The 25,275-nt window shown below is 43.2% G+C and overlaps 1 protein-coding gene across 2 annotated transcripts in view; it reads right to left on the reverse strand.

Annotated features, from left to right (window-relative positions):
• Positions 1–25,275, reverse strand: part of CRHR2 (corticotropin releasing hormone receptor 2) — a 253,077-nt gene that overhangs the window by 10,401 nt on the left and 217,401 nt on the right. For both annotated transcript variants that reach the window (XM_038390646.2, XM_038390647.2), the window contains 3 exons: positions 22,094–22,179; positions 17,031–17,166; positions 11,134–11,175 (listed from right to left, as the gene is read on the reverse strand). In XM_038390646.2, coding sequence (XP_038246574.1) covers positions 11,134–11,175; positions 17,031–17,166; positions 22,094–22,179 — 264 coding nt within the window. The remainder of the gene's footprint in view (positions 1–11,133; positions 11,176–17,030; positions 17,167–22,093; positions 22,180–25,275) is intronic.

Genomic DNA, 25,275 nt, shown 5'->3' on the forward strand with positions numbered 1-25,275 from the left:
CGACTTTCATTTGGGAGAAGACTGACTGTATTCGAGGTGGTCAGGCTGACACCATGTAGACAATGTTGGAGAAGAAGAGGGCAAAAGCTCAGCCTTATTATAGTAGGGTTTTATCTAGCCTCACTTAATGAGGCAGAAAATATTCTGGGAATTCAGTGTCTAATTGCTTGTGAAGGGACCCAAATACCTCAAGGATGAAAAAAGAACTCCAGGAAGGCACTGGGGACAATGTTTTGAAAGTCAACAGAATTTAAGCTTGTAAGTCACTGAAGTGCTTTTGACAGTTTTGTCCTGGGTTCTTTGTGGGTTTCCCTTCTTGCTTCCTTTTGAGGAGGCAAGACATCAGCTGTCTTTAATTAGCAGTACTTAGATAACCATATAAGAAAATACACAGACAGCATCATTTAACTTTGACAGTTTCGCCAAGTATTGTCGGGGTTTCAGAACTCCCTTTTTTATGGAAGATCATGGAGACAACAATTATGAGACTGTTCTGGTTGCATCTGGAGTCTATGAAGCTCCTGGATCCTTACTAGCTAGATTCGAGACCAGGCTATGACTTGGAGAGGAGTATGACATTTTTGTTTGATGATCCATTTGTAGAAGATGGATGCCAGAAAAAGCATCCACACTGATATTATCAGATTTATCAGCAGCCCTTGAAACCAGTTACTGGGAGTAGTTTAGCCCACTTGCTTACAGTTCCTCATTGAGGGGGGTGTGTGGTGTCCCCTCTGGCAGAGCCTAGAGGGCCGTATTGGGTATATTATTTTCTTCCCCAAGGACTCTCAAATGTGGGATAGAGCAGGATTCAGTCTTGTCACCTCTCCCATTCAATATGTAGGCAAGGCCTCCAGGAGATTACAAACACCTGTCAGGGATAGTCTAGATAATACGTAGTTCTGCCTCAGTGCAGCAGACTGGACTAGATGACCTATCAAGGTCCCTTCCAGTCCTACATTTCTATGCTTCACCTGCCCCAGGTGTAATGCCATCCCTTTCTATCTATCCAGCCAAGTCTTCATACCACTCTTCTCACCATGGTATACCTTTTCTAGTGTGGTTTACTGTCTCAAGACCTAATGGAGTCCTTGGGTACCTAGGTATGGCATATAGAAAGTAGTGTCCTTTTCCCTTTGCAGGTAGCCAGGAAATCAACTATCCTTTGGAACCCCCATGTGCATGGGGCCCATTGGTGCAGCGTGGCGGTGCCTGTGCCACATGACTGCACCCAGTCAGTGTGCTGTATAGCCTTCTCCGTCTATGGGGCCCATTGGTACAGTGTGATGGCGGCCTGCATGCAGCATGGTAGCACTTGTACAGCGTGGCCTGTAGGGGTGGGTGGGAAGCCTGGGGTGGATTGAAAAGCTGTTTCTCAGTGCACACTCTTCTATTTCAGGGCATCAACGGATCCCAGCTCTTGAACACAGTGTTTGCCATCCAAGCCTTCATGGAGGTAATGTTTCCTGTCATGCCAGCCTGCTGGGCTGCCCCCCACGGGACGTGGGTCTCAGACAGGCACAATCCTGCACTTTCCTCAGTGCCATGGCTCTTGGGGGCCCAGCTCCTATAGTGTATACTCAACAGCAACACTAGAGACAGGCTTCTTCAGCCTCAGGTGTCAAGACCAGACGGAACTGTGACGATCATCGAGTCTGACCCCCTGCATAGCACAGGCCAGAGAATGTCACCCTGAGCTCCCTGCACTGAGCCGGTAACTGGTGGCGCAGACTGAGTGAAGCTTTTAGAGAGAGACCTGCAGGCTTGCGATCCCAAAGGGCTCCGAATGTACGCTAAGAACTAGTCCAAAGCCATGACTGGTAACGTCACAGGGGGTCAACAAGCATGTGGACAAGGGGGATCCAGTGGATATAGTCTACTGAGATTTTCAGAAAGCTTTGGAAAAGGTCCCTCACCAAAGGCTCTTAAGCAAAGTAAGCAGTCATCAGCTCTCATCTTACGCTGCATCCACCTGAGGATGCTTATTTCAGCAGTGTAATATAGTTGCTCTTCTCTCTCCTTCATTGGCCAGCATTCCAACCCGTACATCATGGCTGGCCTAATTATGATCTTATACACTTTGCTCTTTAGTTTACTTGGCTTATCCTTATCGCAGAGAATTCCTTTCAACCCATACCATTTATACCAAGAGCTCTCCATGCGGCTCTTAACATCTGCATTTATATTTCCATCGTGACTCAATGCTGAAGCAAGGCATTGAAACTGTTGCAGAGTTTAAGACTCTGTTTCTTAAGGTCTTCCTTTCTGGAAGTTATGTTTTAGTCAAACACCAGTTATTGCGCTCAACACTGGGGTAACTGGGTGAAATTCTATGGTCTGTGTTATACAGGGGATCAAAGTAGATAATCTAATGGTCCTGTCTGATTTTAAAATCTATGAAACTATATATACATACATACACACACTCAATAAGTATAAAATATAGTGGAAGCATGCACCTGCCAGTATACCAAAATACATAGGTATAGAGAAGTCAAACACATCCCTGGGAAGTACAAGATGCCCACAGCTCCATCAATTAAAAAAATCAGAAATAATAAAGCTCTTTTAATTAAAGTACACTCAAATCTACCCTATAGAAGTGTTGCATGGAGAAGCAGTTCTCTCCAGAACAACCTCCTGCCAATCTGCCTACACATGCGGCAGTGACGTTTTAATTAAACAAACACGTTATATAAAATTAAATGTGCTGTTGTGACCTGTCAGTCAACTTAGAAGAGTCTTTCTGGAACATCTTGATCCATATTGTGATTGACAAATATAAAAGTTTGCAATCAAGGTTGATTGTTGCTAAGTGGTTTGTAACGTAAGTGCAGGCATCTGTGCATGCTGTGTCATTCTTCCTACACTCACAGCTTCTCAAAGGATGCATCAGACCTGCTTATCAGTTTAAAAAACTAATTTAAACACGCAGGGCTGAATCCAATTCACAGATATCAAGTACTGTTTGCATTGAAGTCTGCAGGTAGAATTCAGCTCCATGCACCACTTAACATCCTCCTGAAGTGCTGTTTTCAGGATTTAAGTGGTATTTAGGCCTTGTGCTGGGGTGAATTTGCACCTACATATTTGAGAGCAGCCTGCTAATTGAGGTTTGAAATAGCAGGCTTGAAATCCCACAAAAATGGGTTGTTTTAAGGGCCCCATCCCTGTGCCACCTGATTTCAGTCAGGTTTGAAATATCACAGGGTCATCTTTTCTCATGCTCTTTCCATCCCAGGGGAGGCCAGGATATGCAGAAAGCTACACAACTATGTGTTAAAAATACATTACCCAAACGCTTATGAACTACAACAGAACTTTGGATTCAGTTGGTCTAGTATTTTGGGTACAGGTTTGGGTGAGAGCTTGTTCTGTTTGAACTGCTTAACAGTTCTGTTTAGCCATCCCTAGTGCTGATGCATAGACATTTAACAATCCAACTTAGTCGCAATCTGTCAAGCCATGGCAAAATGAAGTTCTTACAAATTGTAAGCAGGGGAGAAAGGAAGGGGAGAGGCCCAGTGGGTGAGGCGTGGCGGGGCATGTGTCTGGGGTTGAAGAGACTAAGGTTCAATTCCCAGTGCTGTCATAGACTCCTTGTGAGATCTTGGGAAAGTCATTTAGATTCTTTGGCCCAGATCTTCCAAGGTACTTAGGTGCCTAAATCCCACTGAAATGCATACGTGTGCCTCTATACCTTGAGGGCAGGAGCTCTTCCCTATCGGCCATGGCCTTGTGGGGATAAGTACATTAAAGATTGTGAGATGCTTGGGTACTACAGTAAAGGGGCCCAGATGAATAGATAAGATAATTAGCCATATTTGGCCTATTTCTTGCTCTCAGATACATGGGGCTAGATCCCTATTAACGGGGCTATGCTAATTTACACCAGCGGGGGGATCTGACCCATGGACTCAATTCTCACTGTAGTCAATGAAACTACACCTGCCACAACTGGCCCTACTGTTGTCGGTGCAATGGTAGTTCTGTTCTTGGGGCACTGTCCCACTCTAAAACATGAGGAAATGGAGAAGTAAAAATAGACTTCCTTCATCTAATTCTAGGCCCTATTGACAGATAGTAATTTAATAGCCTAGCTCTTCCATATGAAGGATCTATATACACTACTGTCTACCCTAAGTACTGACAAATCATGAGTCAACCCACCCCCTCTGCAAACTATGAGTTTTTAGAAAAATAATGAAGTTGGGGTTCTTTTTATAGGCCTTCTGCTCTCTGAGCCGTTAGGCTATGCTTTTTCACATTTTCAAGTTTTTCTCCACAACCACAAGGGCTGGAAACTTTTTTTTAAAAGAAAGCTGAGATTCTTATGTATTCACATGACTCCAGTAGCTGGGGCTTTAAGAAAAGCACCAAATATTACATGAATTAGCAACACAGCATATGAAGAAGCTGCTGTAGTGCCCTGACTGGTGTAGTGAACATTCCTCTATGGAGGAATATAGCAGCAGTATGATGGTGGCAGAAGATGACTTGAAAGGGACCAGGGAAAAAGTTATCTTCCTAGTGACATGGGTTAGCTGCTGACCCCGCGCCCCCAACATGAGCAGAGGGGGCCAAAAGAGTGCTGCAAACAGGGTGGGGGAGGATGGAAAGGGGAAGCAGTGGCTGTGTGTTAAGCTCCCCCCCTCACACGCCGTCTGTGCAAACATCTGGGGGATGTGGCATGTCAGGAGGAGGGCGGAGTTAGGAAGCTTTCTCAAGAAGGAAGTGGTAATAAAGACAGGTCCTATTTGTGATGCTCTAAGTTACTGCTCAGGAGACACTAAACTCTAAGACGCAAGGACATAGTTGCTTAACCCAACTGTAACTACAAGATTTTAGCCTGCCTGGCAAAGGCTGTTATCCAGGCCTTAGGCTAGAGATGATTTCCTGCCACTTGCCTTTGCTCTTGTAACTTACAACAGAACTTGCTTTTCTTAAGAGGCTTTTGGATTCTGGCTGTTATTTGGACAACACTAGCGGGCTCTTCTTGGAGGCAAAGGAAATTAATTTCTGGCCTCTGGTCAGAAGCAGAAGGGGGGCACAAGGTACTAGATCACTCAGTCCCAGAGAGCTCCTAAAAGTAGGGTGACCACCTAGCAACTGTGAAAAAACAGGACAGAGGGTGGGGACTAATAGGCACCTACATAAGATAAAGTCCCAAAAAACGGGACTGTCCCTATAAAAATGGGACATCTAGTCACCCTACCTAAGAGGCAACCTGTAATGAGCAAGGTGCACTGGAAAACCTCATTGCCTGAAGAAGTGGCCATATGGATCACCAAAAGCTGCACTGCACTTGAGTCCATTTTATTTTCCATAAGGATTTACAGTTGATGCACTTGTTATTCTTATAGTTTGTGGTAGAGTAGTGCCACAGTGTTAGGTGCTGTACAAACACAGAGTAAGAGACAGTCCCTACCCCAAAAGGCTGATAGTTTAAATTGACAAGACAGACAGGGAGAGAGAAAGGAAGTATCCATTATTAGGATCCATAGTTTCCCAACATTATGCCGTTTAAGCTTAACATCTATTAATATAGCAAAATGAACAGAAGGCTGAATTGAAATGTCATTTTAACTGGCTTTTTAAACTTAAATTTGAACAAAGAATGAGTCTGGAGAGAAGAGATGAGCAAAAATAAGCATCACTTAAACTTCCTTTTCTAGCAAACTTTTGCTAAACTACCCACAGGATTATCTGGGCAGAAGATTGCCACAAAGCATAGAAAGGCTCAGCTCTGAGAAACAAAGCCCCAATCTACCTTTGATGATGCTAGTGTAAATCTGCAGTAATTTTATTACAGTCAACAGTGTTACTCCAGATTGACTCCAGAGTAACGAAGGCAGAACTTGCCCCCAGATGAATAAGGCACTAAGAGATACGCCTTTCTTTGAAAGCAGTGAGACCATCCTCCAAACAGGCACAAAAGGACCCTCATCTTAAAGTCTTTCTCAAAAAAAAATCCCAAACACTCTCTGAATTTGGAAATGTTGCAGCTGATGTTTGAAAGGAGAGAGTGGAGAGACTGCATTCTCTGAGCCTTTTCTCTATGATCTTTCCAGGTGTGCCTGTGGAATGAAAAAACAGCTAGAAGAGCTGTGAAAATTATCAGGAATGCGTACAGCAGGGAGAGAGATGGATAATACAAGTAATTGCATAAAGTCCTACTGGTGAGGAAGGAACATCTAGCTGCAGGCACTCTGGAGAGTACTACAGGAGCAAAGCAATATCCAGTACTTGTAAAGCAGACAGGATTTAGGAGTGATTAAACTTGGGATAAAATATTTTCGGGTGAAGAATCTAAGATTCAATGCTCTAGACATGAAAGAGAGCAACAGACACCACCATATCCACTTCAGCATCCAGCTTTGTATTCAAATACATAACACATCTAGCCTGATAAATCTCTTTTCTGCTGGCAAGTTTCACAGATGACAGATTGTCAACACATCAGGGACTTCATTCATGTTCATCTCCAGTCCATATTGCTTGATAATTGCTACAGACAGTCAGTAGCTCATCAGTGCTCCATGAGGACAGAGGAACAGATCAGAACACAGAATCGCAAGAGCTTTAAAGCAATGATTTTTCCATACTCCTGTCATTTCTAAAAGTGGGCTTGGCCATCTAAGGGATGGACTGTTTGTTGGATACAATAAGGCTCCCAATACCATAGTACCTGGGCAAGAATGGGCACATACGACCTTCTGAGATGTGATACTGTAAGTCCCATCTGTCACAGAAAGCAAAAAGACAGGTTTCAGAGTAGCAGCCGTGTTAGTCTGTATTCGCAAAAAGAAAAGGAGTACTTGTGGCACCTTAGAGACTAACAAATTTATTAGAGCATAAGCTTTCGTGAGCTACAGCATCCGATGAAGTGAGCTGTAGCTCACGAAAGCTTATGCTCTAATAAATTTGTTAGTCTCTAAGGTGCCACAAGTACTCCTTTTCTTTTTGAGAAAGCAAAAACAGACCAGCCAAGTAGCTGGTAATCCAGCAGGGAACAAAGTGACATTTAAAAAGGCTTAGGGCTTGTTTGTAGGGGAAATTGACTGCATTAACTATTCTGGAATAGCTTTTGGCAGGGACACATGATTCTGGAAAAAAAAGTTGATTTTACTTTAGAATAATTACTCCACTTTGGAAATGCACTAATTATTCTGGAATTAAGTGACTTTTATTCCAGAATAGACTGTCCACATGGGAAGCTATTCCAAAATAGCCTTTGCAGAATAGTTGATTCCACAATAGTTTTCCTGGTCAATTCCTCTATATAAACAAGCTTAGATATAGCAATTGAGAATGAGGTTTAATGCAGAGGTCACTGAAAAGAGAGGTGGGTGCAGCAATATCACAAGATTAATGAAGGATGTAATTAATATCAATCAAATGAGCAACCGGTGAGGGGGTGTTTTTGGTCTCAGTAAACTGGTGTAGCTCCACTAGTTTGAATGGAGTTCCTTTGAGCTACACTGTGGTAAATATGACACACTAAATATGTGGATGAGGTCAGAAGAATGCAAACAATATTTCTGTATTTCCATTCTTATGTCATTATTTTTGTTCACGTGCACTGAGAAATATGACATTTCTATAGTAGACACATGAATAATGTTGATATCAAGGTGTGGCCAATACAGTGAAGCAGTATGTGATATTATTTTCGGTCACTGTTTAGACATGGAAGGAATTAATCATAAGCATATATATATATATATATATATACACACAGCCAAAAAAAATGCATTACGGAGGGAATAGTCTAACATATGAAAAATTAGCATACTTTTGAATAGCTGACTATCTTTTGGCAATGATTAGGACAACCTGCTACAGCATTGCGATTCAAACTGTCCCAACTGCACTGCAGCTTTTGAAAGCCTAAACCTATCAAACAGCCTTACCAATAATGTTTTTCTAGATCTGGATTTAAATAATGGACAATACAAATTCAGAAAGCAGGTATAATAGCTATCATTTAAAAGAAGCACTCTTAAGGAGAGTTCAAAGAACTGAAACACGCATTATGCAGTCAAGATGGCAAGATGGGATGCATGTTGAATTTCAAACACGACTGGAATGAAATCTATCAGACTGGATTATGGAACAATATATTACGTATCTGGTTTTACATTATATATTCTTCCATCCTTTCCCTTCCTTCATCCTCTTATCTATACTTACGATATATAGGGCTAAATTATGCTCTCAGAGGTATACACAAGGTTCCCCTTGATCCCAAATCAACAAGAGTCTTACTTATGTCTTAGGGCACAATTCTAGTCATAGCAGGAGATGCTGTGGGATGTTATACAATTCTTACTGCTGCTACAGGATGAATGCAGTATCCATAAGTGTCAACAAGCACCTAACATGCTAGTGCTTGAGTATCCTAATAAAGGAGCGTGGTTTCCCAAAAGGTGGGAAGATTGCAGGGATGCCTACCACAACAAAGTCTCCTCAGGTTAGGATTTGCCTGCCCTGTATTAAAACAGATACGGTATGAGCTTAACTGGCTCATAGAGGACATCTGCAGGTCAATCTTGCCTGCCCAGTTTCAGAGTCACCAAGCGCCACTGAGCTCCACCCTTTCACATATTCCATGAGGAACAAGTTCACCCGTGATTCTTTTTATGAGCACAAATAATTTCAGGAAGAGGCTGGAATAAACAATGTGCAAAGAGATGATTTTGTCTTCCTTGTCAACAGGGGAGTTCTTTGCCTAGCTTGTGATTGTACATATTCCCCAGCTAACTTAGATACATGAATGTAAAACTGCATTCATTTGCCTTTCTAATACCAATCACCATATCTTTGGGCTCATCTCACCATTAACTCCCCCCCCCCCCCGAAAATAAAGCTGAACCAATGGCTCAGAGCAGCAGCCACTTGGGTAAGGAAAACTGATTATCTACAAGAGGAGGTAAAAAAGAAAGAAAGAAAAGGATCAAGGATGAGCTGACTTGCACAGAATTAAGTAATTTAATAGAATGGAAGAGAATCAGCACTCACAGGTGGATTGAAAGTGCAGGGCATCAATGGATTTGTGATCCTACCTGACTCACAGTGGGTCCTTTCAGCAACGAATGGATTATGCTCTGCCACACACTGAATGGTATTTTTTCCCCATCTGGGACATTCTTTTAATAGTTCAAGTGGAATTCACTTCAAGTTTATAGAAGCCTGAACTATTTTTCATTTTATTGGGTAATGCTAAGCACAAATGAAAGGCGAATGCTTGCACCAAGAGGAATAAGGGGTGTGAGAAGATCTGTTGTATGACATGCCTGCCAGTGAAGGGAAAGCATATCACACACTGGCTTGACAACTCAGGCCCTCCCACAGCCCAGGTGGCATGGCACAGCTGAAACACTAGCTTTCTGATAAGCCTTTCTCTTCACAAAGAGGCACTGCTGAATCCCTACTGCAAAATGCTGCAACTGATGTGGCATGCTTTAGTACTTCCATGCAATATAATCAAAAAGAGGCTCTTGAGAACTAGTGGCAAATATTAACACTTATAGTCATTCTTGCTCGTATCTAGGCTGCTTGGAACCTTCTGTTTCAAATGAAAAGTTTGCATTTGTCATATAATAATTCCTCGCCCTTATGCAGTCATTTCATGTTTCAATCTCAAAGCACTTTACAGCGTGGAAGTCAGTATCATTATCTAACCTGGTCTATGTTACATCTCACAAAGAAACAGTTAGGAAGCCTACTGGGGATTAGGCAGTCAAAACCAAGGCACACAGGAGACATAAAAAGACACAGAAACCCAGATAGGGACCCTAGTACTGATGAACCATAGTTGGGAGAAACACAGACCTGAAAAGCACACCAGATCTGGCAATAAACAGCTATCAAGACATACAGAGAAGAATATGGCAGCTCTTCTAGGGGCCAGGTCATCTTTGGTGTAAGCCCATTGAAATGAGTGGAGTTACAGGAGGAGTGAATTTGGCTCAGGGTCTGGAAAAAGGTCTTGGAACCCTGCTATAGCGAAGATGCATCTTTGTCCATGCGATATTGCTCCCACCCCAAGAAAACTGAAATATCCCCAGAATAATCTGCTAAAACAAACTACAGCAAGGACTGCCTACCTGCTCCTGGTCAAGGCCATAGGGTGGAAAGCTAGTTGGATACACAAGGCAATGGTAACATAGTGCACCAGTCAATGAGAGTCTGAGGTGTTTAATGAAATCAATAGGCCAGATTCCAGCCCATGTTCATTACTGCGGTGATGAGAACACTGTGGCCCCCTGGAGAATTTGCCCTGTGCAGTAGCAGCATAAAATTGTCATATATGGCCACAAAGTGATCAAAGGATATACTTTTATGCACAATTCAAAATTAATCTGTGGAACTCATTGCCACAGGATGTCACTGAGTCCAAAAACTTAGCTGGATTCAACAAAGGATTACACATGAATAAGAATAATGAGATCATCCACCATTAGAATAAGCAGGATAAGAAAAACATGGAGAAGGGATATAAATCCTCATACTTCAGGAACTAAGTCAGCCACTAACTGATAGGAGTTAGTAAGAAACTTCCTGTACGGGCAGCTTATTCCAGAATTGTGCTTTATGGGTTGCCACCTTGCTCCCCATGCTGCTTTCCTTCCCCATCTTTCTCTGAAGCATCTGGTACGGATCACTCAGAGACAGAATACTGAATAAGAAAGACCACTAGACCAGTTCAATAGGGCAATTCCTATGTGAAATGTGCTGTCATGTACTGTGGATTCTTAACCAATGCGTGGCACAAAAGATATTGAATCACAATTGAATAAACAAACAATCATCTATTGAACAAGCTCAGAAGTCATACACTGAATTAAATGCAATGAATTATTCAAGTGAAGAACAAAAATCATCATCTATAGGTACGTCAGCATTGCATTAACATGTCAACCTCTGTTTGGTAAAGGCATTGTAAGCAAAGGGCAAACATGTAGCGGGTTGTAAAGGTCAGAAGCACATCAATGGAGATGTCTTCAAGAGTACCAAAGGTGATGTGAATGCAAGGCAGTGCAAATGCATTTCATTTCCCTAAAGTCAGACACTCAAGCAGCTTACACTTTATGATAATTAATTGCACTAACAGCGTAGGATGCTACTTACCTCGCCATTCAAGAAGCAGTAAAATACTGACACAAAGAAACCCTGGAAAAAATGAAGGGAATCATTATTAGATCATTATTTGAACAAAGCATGGTGACACATGTTGAAAAGTGGGTTTAGATGTGTCCTAGAGTTGTACTGCCACAACGGCTGACAGAAACTTACCACCCATCTCTGTTTTCTGTTACTGCTCTTAGAGGAAGATGGCGGCAGTTTGTTACACTTCCTTGGGGTCTGCTTCTGCAGCCACAGTCATGTCGAAGAGCACTTACCAGAGTGGCCCCATTGCTACTTAGTAGAGTATGGGACCCATAGAGGTAAAGACGTAGGGTTGGAGTCTGCCACCCTCAGGGTATGTCTCTACTGCAAATAAAGATGTGATTCCTGAATGGGTGGGCACATTGGTGCAAACTAGCAACTCAACATCACTCACGGCTGGGCAATAGAATTCGATTTCCATGCAGCCATGGTAAGGAAAAGGGTATGCGGGGTTGGCTTCTTACGCATAACATGTGGGAATGGTTTCAAACTGCAGTGCCATCCTTTCCCATAGCAAGCAATGGGTTGGGTTTCACATTTAAAAGGAGGGGCTGTGGTTTTCGGATGCAACACACACTTCTCTCCACCCCACCGCGTGGCTATTCTCCGGGATGATCCCTTTTAGCCAAGCGCAAACAGCCCTACATGAATGGGGTACAGAGAAGGGCTACTAGGATGATCCGAGGAATGAAAAACTTGTCTTATGAAAGGAGACTCAAGGAGCTTGGCTTGTTTAGCCTAACCAAAAGAAGGTTGAGGAGAGATATGATTGCTCTCTATAAATATATCAGAGGGATAAATACCAGTGAGAGAGAGGAATTATTTAAGATCAGTACCAATGTGGACACAAGAACAAATGAATATAAACTGGCCATCAGGAAGTTTAGACTTGAAATTAGATGAAGGTTTCTAACCATCAGTGGAGTGAAGTTCTAGAACAGCCTTCCAAGGGAAGCAGTGGGGGCAAAAGCCCTGTCTGGCTTCAAGATTAAACTCGGTAAGTTTATGGAGGAGATGGTATGATGGGATAACATGATTTTGGCAATTAATTGATCTTTAACTATTCATGGTAAATAGGCCCAGTGGCCTGTGATGGGATGTTAGATGGATGGGATCTGAGTTACTACAGAGAATTCTTTCCTGGTTATCTGGCTGGTGAATCTTGTCCACATGCTCAGGGTTCAGCTGATCGCCATATTTGGGGTCGGGAAGGAATTTTCCTCCAGGGCAGATTGGAAGAGGCCCTGGAGGTTTTTTGCCTTTCTCTGAAGCATGGGGCATGGGTCACTTGCTGGAGGATTCTCTGCACCTTGAAGTCTTTAAACCATGATTTGAGGACTTCAATAGCTCAGACATAGGTGAGAGGTTTATTGCAGGAGTGGGTGGGTGAGATTCTATGGCCTGCATTGTGCAGGAGGTCAGACTAGATGATCATTATGGTCCCTTCTGACCTTAATGTCTATGAGTCTATGAGTACATACCCATGCTCACAGGTGGGCTTGTACTGGGCCAGCTAGCCTGTCCTGCAGCCCATAGCACCATGTTTTCACTACTGTTATTGTGTGTGGTAGCTAGATTGGGGCTAGCACAGGTATGTCCACCTGTGCTGCAATCACACCTTCATTTGCTATACAGACATACCCATGTTTGTGTTCAGTGGTGCTTTACTCTGCAAGTAGACCAACTGATTTTGGTGGGATTATGCTGGGAATAATGTACTACTCCATTAAATCAGGGTGGTAAAATATCACCCTTAATAAATAAGAATGCATTAAAGATAGCTGATCTAGATACACAGGATGAATTCCTTGCCCAGCTGAAATCAATGGCAAATCTTCCATTGACTTCAATGAGCCCAGGATTTCACCCATAGTTATGTAATCATTGACATTACAAATGGAAAACGCCTATTAGATCACCTGCAATCGCAGCATGAAGTTCACTGATGCAGGACAGAGCAGATAATATCCATTTTCTAACGGAGTATTTTAAATAGATTCATAGATACTAAGGTCAGAAGGGACCATTCTGATCATCTAGTCTGACCCCCTGCACAACGCAGGCCACAGAATCTCACCCACCTACTCCTGCGAAAAACCTCACCTATGTCTGAGCTATCGAAGTCCTCAAATCGTGGTTTAAAGACTTCAAGAAGCAGAGAATCCTCCATCAAGTGACCCATGCCCCATGCTACAGAGGAAGACGAAAAACCTCCAGGGCCTCTTCCAATCTGCCCTGGAGGAAAATTCCTTCCCGACCCCAAATATGGCAATCAGCTAAACCCTGAGCATATGGGCAAGATTCACCAGCCAGATACTACAGAAAATTCTTTCCTGGGTAACTCAGATCCCACCCATCTAATAACCCATCACAGGGGATTAGGCCTATTTACCATGAATAGTTAAAGATCAATTAATTACCAAAATCACGTTATCCAATCATACCATCTCCTCCATAAACTTACTGAGTTTAATCTTAAAGCCAGATAGATCTTTTGCCCCCACTGCTTCCCTTGGAAGGCTATTCCAAAACTTCACTCCTCTGATGGTTAGAAACCTTCGTCTAATTTCAAGTCTTAAACTTCCTGGTGGCCAGTTTATATCCATTTGTTCTTGTGTCCACATTGGTACTGAGCTTAAATAATTCCTCTCCCTCTCCGATATTTATCCCTCTGATATATTTATAGAGAGCAATCATATCTCCCCACAACCTTCTTTTAGTTAGGCTAAACGAGCCCAGCTCCTTGAGTCTCCTTTCATAAGACAAGGTTTCCATTCCTCGGATCATCCTAGTAGCCCTTCTCTGTACCTGCTCCAGTTTGAATTCATCCTTTTTAAACTTGGGAGACCAGAACTGCACATAGTATTCTAGGTGAGGTCTCACCAGTGCCTTGTATAACGGTACTAAAACCTCCTTATCCCTACTGGAAATAGCTCTCCTGATGCATCCCAAAACCGCATTAGCTTTTTTCACAGCCATATCACATTGGCAGCTCATAGTCATCCTATGATCAACCAATACTCCAAGATCCTTCTGCTCCTCCATTACTTCTAATTGATGCGTCCCCAGCTTATAACTAAAATTCTTGTTATTAATCCCTAAATGCATAACCTTACACTTCTCACTATTAAATTTCATCCTATTACTATTAGTCCATTTTACAAGGTCATCCAGATCCTCCTGTATGATATCCCGGTCCTTCTCTAAATCTCCCAGCTTTGTATCATCTGCAAACTTTATTAGCACACTCCCACTTTTTGTGCCAAGGTCAGTATTTAAAAGATTAAAAAAGATTGGTCCCAAAACTGATCCTTGAGGAACTCCACTGGTAACCTCCCTCCAGCCGGACAGTTCGCCTTTCAGTAGGGCCCATTGTAGTCTCCCCTTTAACCAATTCCTTATCCACCTTTCAATTTTCATATTGATCCCTATCTTTTCCAATTTAACTAATAATTCCCCATGTGGCACGGTATGAAACGCCTTACTGAAATCTAGGTAAATTAGATCCACTGCATTTCCTTTGTCTAAAAAATCTGTTACTTTCTCAAAGAAGGAGATCAGGTTGGTTTGGCATGATCTATCTTTTGTAAAACCATGTTGTACTTTGTCCCATTTACCATTGACTTCAATGTCCTTAACTACTTTCTCCTTCAAAATTTTTTCCAAGACCTTGCATACTACATATGTCAAACTAACAGGCCTGTAGTTACCCAGATCGCTTTTTTTTCCTTTCTTAAAAATACGAACTATGTTAGCAATTCTCCAATCATACGGTACAACCCCTGAGTTTACAGATTCATTAAAAATTCTTGCTAATGGGCTTGCAATTTCGGGTGCCAATTCCTTTAATATTCTTGGATGAAGATTATCTGGGCCCCCCGATTTAGTCCCATTAAGCTGTTTCAGTTTCGCTTCTACCTCAGATATGGTAATATCTACCTCCATATCCCCATTCCCATTTGTCACGCTACCATTATCCCTAAGATCCTCTTTAGCCTTATTAAAGACTGAGGCAAAGTATTTGTTTAGATATTGGGCCATGCCTAGATTATCCTTAACCTCCACTCCGTCCTCAGTGTTTAGCGGCCCCACGTCTTCTTTCTTTGTTTTCTTCTTATTTATATAGCTATAGAACCTTTTACTATTGGTTTTAATTCCCTTTGCAAGGTCCAACTCTACTTGACTTTTAGCCTGTCTCACTTTATCCCTACATGTTCTGACCTCAATAAGGTAGCTTTCCTTGCTGATCCCTCCCATCTTCCACTCCCTGAATGCTTTCTGCTTTTTCTTAATCACCTCTCTGAGATGCTTGGTCATCCAGCTTGGTCTACAACTCCTGCCTATGAATTTTTCCCCTTTTACTGTCTCAGCTACTATTGTTATTTATTGGTACTGTGGTAGCACCTAGGAGCCTCAGCCATGGACCAGGACCCCAACGCATGGGCCCTATACAAACACAGAACAAAGGCGTTGGTTACAGTCCCAACGAGCCTGTGACGGTTGCTCTCTTTCCACGAGAGCATCATGTTACTAAGAGTCCCATTCTGACCACAAAGGGAATGCGATGCCCAACTGATTGTAGGGCAACGGCTTACTTCTGTTGAAACCATTGACTTCAGTGTGCGCAGAATCAGATCCTTGCTCTACAAAGTGATAGAGAGAAATATACTATCTATTGCAACAATTGAGTTTTACTTTAAGCAATGGGGTGTACTACCTCATATCATAACACAGATCTACTTCCCAGCTGTTCTCTCTTTCACATACCCCACTGCAGCCTTATCATCATAAACCAACCATTTCTTCTGCAGGCAACGAGCATGACCAGGTAAAATATGCAATTTATTTTACACAGTGAAAAATGTAGTAAGTCTTATTGCTTAGGAACAAAATCTCTCCTTTAATAGTTTAAAAGGGCTGTTTTTCTTCTTTGCTTTTGTGCTTCTGTTACTGGAGTGACACTTCGGGCTTCAAATACAAATATGAAATCATTATCCATATCCGAAAGCTTTTAGAACCCACAGTCATAGACCCTGCCTTTCAACAGTAGTTCCCAATCACTGGTACGCATATCGGCACTGGTGTTCTTGGCTGCATCCCTGCTTTAGGGACTGATCCCATGGAAGTCGGTGGCAATACTGAACTTAGGCCCCTATTCAGGAAGGTGAATAACAAATGTCTAAAGTTTAAGCACGTGCATAGCTCCAGTGAAGTGCTTAAAATGAGGCATGCGCTGAAGTGCCTTCCTGAATCGAGGGTTCAATGATGAGTCTGTGTGCGGGACCAGGTGTGCTGTTACTACTTCTGCTCATTGCCCATTCAAACATGATCCTGTTCCCATCACAGCCACAGCAAAACTCCCACAGACTTCAGTGACAGGAAAACACAGTCTTCAGGGGTGCATGCTCCAATCAGCAACAAAGTTTGGGACAGACCAAGTTCCACTGCAGATAAGACCATGCGCCATTGCACAAGAGGTGGGGCAGGACTCCGGTTGGTACAACCAAGCTCTTGATCAAGTGAACTCATGCTTACTTAACAGGGGGTCTCTGCCACATGCAACATACTATATACAACCATGCATCATTAAAACAAACAAGCATTAAAAAAAATGACTAATTATATGTATTACAATGGCACCTGGTAGCCCCAGGCATGGAGCAAGGCCTCATTGCAGTAGGCACTGTATAAACACAAAAGCAAAAGACAGCTCCTGCAGCAATGAGTTTACATTCTAAGCCAACCTGTTTAAAGAGTTACTTCTACTAAGAGGTTCTCATTGCCCCAAGCCTCACAGCCAAGAGCATTGGGGATCCCTTTAGCAGTGCCCAATACTTGTGATTAAGTGTTCTTCCTACCTGAAAAGACTGCAAGAAGGAATTGAAGTAGATGAAGACTATCTGGGAAATGTCGTCTTCACCGGGGTTGACAAAGAAAAGCATGTAGGTAATACCCAGAAGAGGCAGAAGGACTAACGTAGCCTTGACTGCCTTCCTGTAGGGTGTAAGCAGAGAGGAAAAGTTATTAGGAGAGGAAAACCGGGCTGAGTTATGTAACCCTCAGAGAACCACTCACCCACAGGGAATTACAATGAAGAACTGGAGAGAGGAGGCCTGAGACCAGCATAAACCAGGCATGACTCCACAGTGCTTACTGGAGTCACACTGGTGCTAAACTGGTGTGAGATCAGTATCATCATTCTATCTTTTCCCAACAGACACTCCTAGACAACTCCCCCTCCTAGAAGTTATTCCCATCTTCTCCAACCCTCACCATGAAGGCCCTCCCCAAATCATTAGCACTCCCTTAACATCCCAGATTCTCCTCCCCAAGCCAGTTCCCCCTGTCTCTACTCTGCCACCAGGCCACCTCCATATTTTTCCTCCACACCAGTTCCTGCCTTAGACATGCACACTAGGCTGCTCTCCCGTACTGGTTTCCCACCAGGGAGAGCAATGGTGAAGATCGATGAGGCATTTTGGCAGCTGGGAGTGGTTTGTATTGGGATTCTCTCCACACCTGCTCTTCCTAGTGGTGGTGGGAAACCCGCATTGATACTGGTGCTTCTATTTACCTTCTCAGTGCTGGAAAATGAATTGAAAGGCCCAACAGACAAGTACATGCTACTCTACATGTTTCATGTTTACTACTACATTTACTAGGTAGGCGTTGCAAGTTCAATGGGGTTCAACGTTGCTAGTGATTAAAGATGGGCCTGGATTGACATCTGGATTGAAACTACTTTGAAGTTCAGAGGAATTGCTGGGAGGAGTGGTTTGGATCCAGTCCCATATTTTTAGCTATGTGTATTTTTAGGAGAGATTCCTAAACAGAGTCTAAGAACTGACTGGAATACACCACTGTGATATTTAAGAAAGCTGGCAGTAAACTGTGAAATGATTTGTGGTGGTGAGATTTTGTTACATGATCAAATTACAGTCTATTCCAGCAACTTTGCACTGTGATTAGTGTCATTTCCAGTCTGCTAGTTAATTAAGCAACAAGAAATTACTGATTTATAATTATAACATTAAGGGAGATTAAGAAGCATAAATTTAACAGCCAGATTGGATTTGCACTGCTGATATGCGACTGTCTCTTCCTGTCAGACTTCAGGAGTAAGATGCTGTATTTAAACAACTGTATTGGTGACTATTGCTGGCTATGCCTTGAAACAAGCCTTTTGATTCATTCTGGGATCACTAAACCACTCAAATAAAATGCGAGTTTCATTCAGTTGTTTGGGAGGTGCTGCTGAAAAGATGAAAATAACTGGCAGTCCTCACTTCATGTGATTGGCTGCATGCTCTGGGTTTGGGAAGTGTGCCCTGTACACCGCTGGACAGGTACAGCTGAATACAGGCAGCACGATGGAACATAAACGGGAGAATGCCACCCTGGTATGCCCGGGCACAACTTCAGCGATGTTAACAGAGCTGCCCCTGGCTGCACACTATCTTACATAGCTCCTGTCAGCCCGGTATGCGAGCACCTCACAGTCATTAATGTATGTATCCTCAGAGCACCCCTATGTGATAGGGAGCTGGAGTTTTCCCCCCTAACAGCGGGGGGACTGAGGCACGGAGAGATTAAGTGATTTGCCCACTTGCACGGCACAGCCAGGAAGCCCCAGTCCAGCGCCTTCACCACAAGACCATTTTTCCTCTCACCTCCTCTAAGACAGGGCAGGATTTGTCCCCCATATCCCTAACATTCTTGAAATAAGGATTAAAAGCATCCTTCTACTCTTTGATTTCAGGAACATTTGGGCTAAACTGGGGAAAGCTAGATAACAATGGATTAAAAATATGGGTTAACATCTAATCTTGCCCTGGGATTTCAATTGATATGAACAGATGATGGATTATTGTCTGCCAGGAGACAGGTAAAATCCTTCTATTTGCAGTTGTGAATTAAACTAGCACTTAACCAGCATGGGATTCCTATGTGTCTTTAAGGTCCTCAAAAATGAACTGAAGATAAACAGAAGGCAAAAGTATAATACTGTAAGAGGAGGACAGGCAGATGGCATGCTCCTTCACCGCAAGGAATGCTTGTCATTATGTACAAGAAAAAAAAATGAGAAGAAAATAAAGAATAACCCATGGCCATTTCTCAGTGAAAAGGAAGGGAAATAATAGAAATCCCTGCATGTAACAGGGTGCTGAGCCCCTACTCTGATCTGGCACGCAAGGAGTTAACTGTCTATTCCAATTACTGGCAGTGCGGTGTGAACAGAGAGTAGCAGGGGGCAGGGAGAATGGGAAAGAACAACTGCCACCGCAGGAGGTTATGAAATACCATGTGGCTTTTCTGTCTGCTGCTGCTGCTAACCAATGTGACTCAAACTCCTGGCCACAAGCACCTGGGAGAGGTGCTCTGTGAAAGGCTTTTGATCATGCTGGCCATCCCTGCCAGCTAACACTGCATTCTGAACCCAGCGCCACACTGCAGTGACACACAGATCAGCTGGAAACATTCATTACCTCCATTGCTTTCTCTCTCTAGACACTCTCTGACTCACTTTCTCAGTCGCACTAGCAAGAAGCCTGAGCACAGCTAATACCCTTTCTGGTTTAGCGAGTGATTTCCTTCCAGTACAGGCAGCTCACGTGCTCATTCAGTATCCTACCACTGGTACCTTGTGCTCCTGCCTGTTTGTTCTATTCACCAGTTGCTTATCATCTTATACTTTGATTGTAAGTACTTTGGGACAGGGGCTGTTTCTTTGGTGTATGTTTGTACAACATCTAGCACAATACAGCTACCACCATTACCAATAAACAGTACGAATATGGTGTATTCTCAAGTTTAAGCGACTATTGGGGCAATACTATTAGATATTACTTGTACTGCAGTAGCATGTAGGAGTTCCAGTCATGGAGCAGGACCCCCCTGGGTGCTGTACAAACACAGAAGAAAAAGACAGTCCCTGCCCCCGAAGTTCCAAGTGTAAGAAAAGAGACAACAGGCGTATAATAATAATAGTACCTATCTCTTACACAGTGCTTGTCACCAGTAAATCTCAACCTGCTTTACAAGGCAATATCATTCTCTCTATTTTACAGATGGGGAAACTGAGGCACAAAGCGGCAAGGTGACTTGTCCAAGGTCACCCAGCAAGGCCAGGCATAGCACCCAGGTCTCTTGAATCTCAGTCCAGTTCTTTCTCTACACAGACAGGGAGCACAAGGAAACAATGCTGGTCAGCATGCTAGGCAGTGGTCTCAACCCGCAGCTGCCAAACCATTTAAAAAGGGCAGTTTCTTTTATGATATTACTACTGTTAAGTTTAAAAGATTAGCTGAAACATGAAGGACCCCCAGTGCACTGCATGAGGCTTGCATGAAATTTTTTATTCAGCATGTGCAGAAGCAGCTTTGCCGCTTCATGAAAACAGTTTGTGACAAAAATCTGACCATCACTACCTGTGCAGGGATAAAGCCAACTCCTCTTATTCAAGCTGTCTGGGAATGTTTTCACATGCCCCACCATTCACCCCGGGGAGAGCAAGGAGCTGAGATCTCAGTCTTTTCCCCCTGTTGGTTTTGGAACCATTGCATGAGGCTTGAGCAGGGAGAACGGAATTTTTTTCTACCATGGGCTTCATTTCTCAGTGAATGTGCAGAGGGGAATCGAAGCAAGAGCATCAGGCTAGTGGATTAACCTCACAGCTTACCCTGAAACCATGTTTCAAGGACCAAAGCAAAAGGCAAGCAGTGGACCAGACACCAAAACCACGTTACGCAGGCAAAACATCCTTTCAAAACACAAGCAGGCCAGTTTACAGATTTCAGGGTTCAGCGCTCAGCTTGGGAGCCTGAGATTTCACACAGTAGTGACAGATGATTTGGGGAGTCCCAGTTGTGCCTGCCATAAAACCCATGCGGAGCTTGAGGGACCTGCATAACCATACAAGATCTCACTCTGTACTCTAAAGGCCCAGTCTTGCAAGGCGTTCAAGTCAGCATTTCCTGCAAGATGCTTACAGCCTCTACATTGCTCCTTGTATTTGGATGTACAGTAATCTGTGGGCATGAACAGAATCATTTCTGTGTCTACAAACTTGATCTCTGGGCTCAAGAATATGACCCAATCCTATACTCAAATGCCTACTGCCTTCGCTGGGAATTTAAGAATGCAGAAAAGGGATCTGAATTTGTGCCTGCACATCAACTATTTATTTGGCAGTCGAAGTATTATTACATGCACCCACAAAATTGTATGCATGAGCGGAGAGGCAATTTGTTACAGGTTGTGCATTTCTATACTCATCAGTCAACTAAGATACATCAATATGCTAGTCATCAGTGCAGTGGATTACAGAAAAATGTAATTTGTATAGCTATTGTAATATATTTTGAAACAGGTAGTTAAATGCTCTCCTCCCAAGAACCAATCATATTTTACTGGAGAGGAAAAAGTGGCCTTCTTGATGTATCACATTTTACACCAGACTGACCTAGCTAGTGACATTGGGCCAAATTCTGAAATAGGTACCTTTGCATATGTACAGTAGAGGCACATGAGCATCCTGAAGCATGTAGACAGGTTAGGAGATTCAACAGTGCATATCAATCTGCACATAAATCCCAACTGTGTGTATCTGATTTCATCCATGTACCTAAATGAAATGGGTGCAAGAATGTATGCAAATTTCTGTAGATGCATTTAAAAAAACCCCCTGAAAATAACTTGCCCCATGAACAATGATATTGTGCCCTAGAAGGGCATGCCTAAAGTATAAGGAGATACAGTTACCAAGCTGAGGTGTACAATCCTAAAATACAAAGGCAGAACAACATCAGGGCAAGCGGTGGAGTATGCAGTGTCTAATTAATAAAAGCCCGCAGTGCACATACTGCATAGAGGAGGTCAGAACATTTCTTATAACAACTGTGAAAAGCACTGGCCAACTTACCTGTATTGTATTGTTTCTGAAGTGGTTGAAGCTCTCAGTTTTGTCATTAAAATCCTAACGATGTTAAACAGAAATACAAAATTTATCTGGAAAAGGGAAAGAAAAGATCAATGAGCTAAAACTGGAGTTAAAAAATGAGATATACAGAGAAGAGACATCAATAGTCATATACAGTAAGCCTGATCCCACTGACTTCAATTGGGCCAGGATTTCCCCCATAATATCAGTGCGCATGGAGTCTAGTCACTTTTGAACAGCAGAAGCAGGTGCCATCTCAAAAGAAGTTTGTGAAACAGTCTGTGAGACCATGAATTCTTCCTGAGGCCGTGCTGGTCCAACCCTCCCATCCCACCCCCAACAAATAGAACCCAGATGAGATGCCAGGAACTAGTCAGAAATCTGGATGGAGGCTACAGAGCTATTTTCTAAGCCTGTAAACTCCTCCCTCCCTTCACAAACCTGCTTTCTGCTGGAGTATCATGTTTGAGCTCGTTGCGGATTTGGAAACACCTAGAAATCAGGCCTGATAAACATTTTTATGCATGTTAAGGAACTGGAAGCACTGCAGAATTTGGACTCAGAGTAAGAGACCAAGGACAATGCTGCAGTGACCTCATACAGGAAGTATCTGAAAAGTAAAATATTAAACAACAAATCTTCCCAAAATATCAGCGTAAAGCGTTTATAGTGCTCCACTTTAGAAAGTTTTCAGCCAGCCACAAAATACATTTTTCCTGATTTCGATCTCACTTATACAAGCTTGACACTGGTTCAACTCCAGTGGATTCGCTCCTCATTGACAATGGTTATTACTGTGGTAGCTAGAAACCCCAGTGATGGACCAGGACCCCATTGTGGTAGGTGCTATACATTTACAGAACAAAAAGGGATCCTCTGAAGCATCAGAGATAGTCACAGCTGGAGATGGGGCACTGGGTGGGGTGGTCTGATGATCTGAGATGTTATTGAAAATTCTCTCTCTCTCTTGCAGGTATTTGGCTGGTTTTTTTCTTGCTCACATGCTCAGGGTCAAACTGATCGCCATGTGTGGGGTCAGTAAGGAATTTTCCTCCAGCTCAAATTGGCAGTGACCATGGTGGTGGTGGTGGGGATTCACCTTCCTCTACAGCATGGGGCACAGGCTGCTTGCCAGGATCATCTGGGTCTACCTTACTTAATCAATTCAATTACCATTGAAGGGGCCTCAGGTATTGGCAACCTGTGCCCCTCCTGTTCCCTGTATGTGGCACACACTTGTTTAGTCTCCTGCAGGGTGTACTGCTTGGGTCTAATTTTGGTTGTTGGATTTAGTGGGTGGGTGGTGTTGGTGGCCTGTGAAATATAGGAGATAAAAATGCATGATCTGGCGGTCTCTTCTGGCCGTAAACTCTATGACTATGACAGTCCCTGCCCCAGACAGCCTTTGACTCAAATATTAGACAAGAGACAACAGATGGATACAGACAGACAGACGAGGGAGCACAAGGAAACAATGAGATGGTCCTGGTCAGCATCATGGGCAGTAATCTCAGCACACCAGCTACCTAATCGTTGCCAAGTGTTTTGTAGGCGTCGCAGCAAAGGAGAGGTTTATGAAGGGATGTGAAGGATGATGAAGTAGTTTTGTGGATGTTTATGAGTCCAGTAACATCAATAGGAGCTATAGGTGCTCGGCACCTTTGAAAAATCTGGCTACTTCCTTACTGGGCATTTACTTAGGTGCCTAAATATGGATTTGGGTGTCTAACCTCAGGCACCTACATTTGTACTTTTTGGCCTGTGACTAGCCTAAAGTCAGACAGCCAGTCAGTGGCAGAGTTGGAAACAGAACACAGGATTAGCGGCTCCCATCCCCTGCTCTAGCCACTAGAAATTCCTGTCTTCCTAAACCATGTGTGGGGTGGCAGAGTGTGGTGAGAACAGAATTCTTACGCGTCTTTCTGCTGGCAGCAACGTTCAGTTTGTAGTGGCTGGGGGAGGCAATGATGAAATGACAGCTCAGCAAGACCACACAGGCCTTATAAGACTCTTCTTAGATAGTGACCATAATGAGATCATGGGCAGGACAATAATCAGATTAAGTGTGTCCTCAGGAGCATACCACATGGATTTATGTTTTCCAAAGGCAATTGGACACTAAAGTCTTTGTCTTTTAGGCACTGGCATGCAATGGGGGTGGCTAAGAGACACCCACCCTCGCCACTCCAGTGGGAGCTCAGGAAGGTGCTGTCTTAGAAGCACAATGTTTCTCAGGTATGCAAGGGAAGTGCAACCCACGGTTATCACTCATGCTCAGTCAGTTGTCCAGCATGTGTGTAAAGGGAGAGAGATGAGGCTTTGGCCCTGCCTCCGCCATGCTCCTTTTGGGGTGGCTAGTTCTGCCAGTTTTGGTAGCAATGAGCGATGTAGTTAGTGGCAGAGAATCTCATGTTTGTTTGCTAGCAGCTTGGTCCCAGTTTGCCTTCTTGAGTCTTGGATTGGGTGTCACACCTAAAGAGAAAAGGAGTACTTGTGGCACCTTAGAGACTAACAAATTTATTTGAGCATAAGCTTTCGTGAGCTACAGCTCACTTCATGCATCCAATGAAGTGAGCTGTAGCTCACGAAAGCTTATGCTCAAATAAATTTGTTAGTCTCTAAGGTGCCACAAGTACTCCTTTTCTTTTTGCGAATACAGACTAACACGGCTGCTACTCTGACACCTAAAGAGGTCTCTCTGGAAACCTGACTCTCGTTCTCTTGTTCCACGCATCACACTACATCACGGAGATGGGTTCTGCACATTTTTTACACTGGCACAAGAATAAGGACTAGGATTTCACTCGGCCCCTGAATATGGTTGTGGAAGTGGTGAGGTTTTCTGTGCCCACACACAAGAGGCAGCACAAATCTGCCCACACACAAGAGCATCTTGATGATGTGAATTTATGAGCTTTTTTATCCCTAAGGAATTATGTGGTCATGAACATCAAGAATTTAGGATTCAAGTCAAATTAGAGAGTTGATCTTTATGACCAGTTTGAAGCCAGTTTTACCCTCCAAAAATTAAAGATCTAGTTAATCTGTTCACTTTAAGTGTTCACATAATAGCTAGATAAGCCCTAGCATGATCAGTGAGGTCACTTGTGTCACCTGTTCATCTTAACCTTCCCAAAGGTCTAACTCTGCTAACATTATCCCAT

This window comes from Dermochelys coriacea, chromosome 2 (genome assembly GCF_009764565.3).
Source record: "Dermochelys coriacea isolate rDerCor1 chromosome 2, rDerCor1.pri.v4, whole genome shotgun sequence".
Lineage (NCBI taxonomy): Eukaryota > Metazoa > Chordata > Testudines > Dermochelyidae > Dermochelys > Dermochelys coriacea.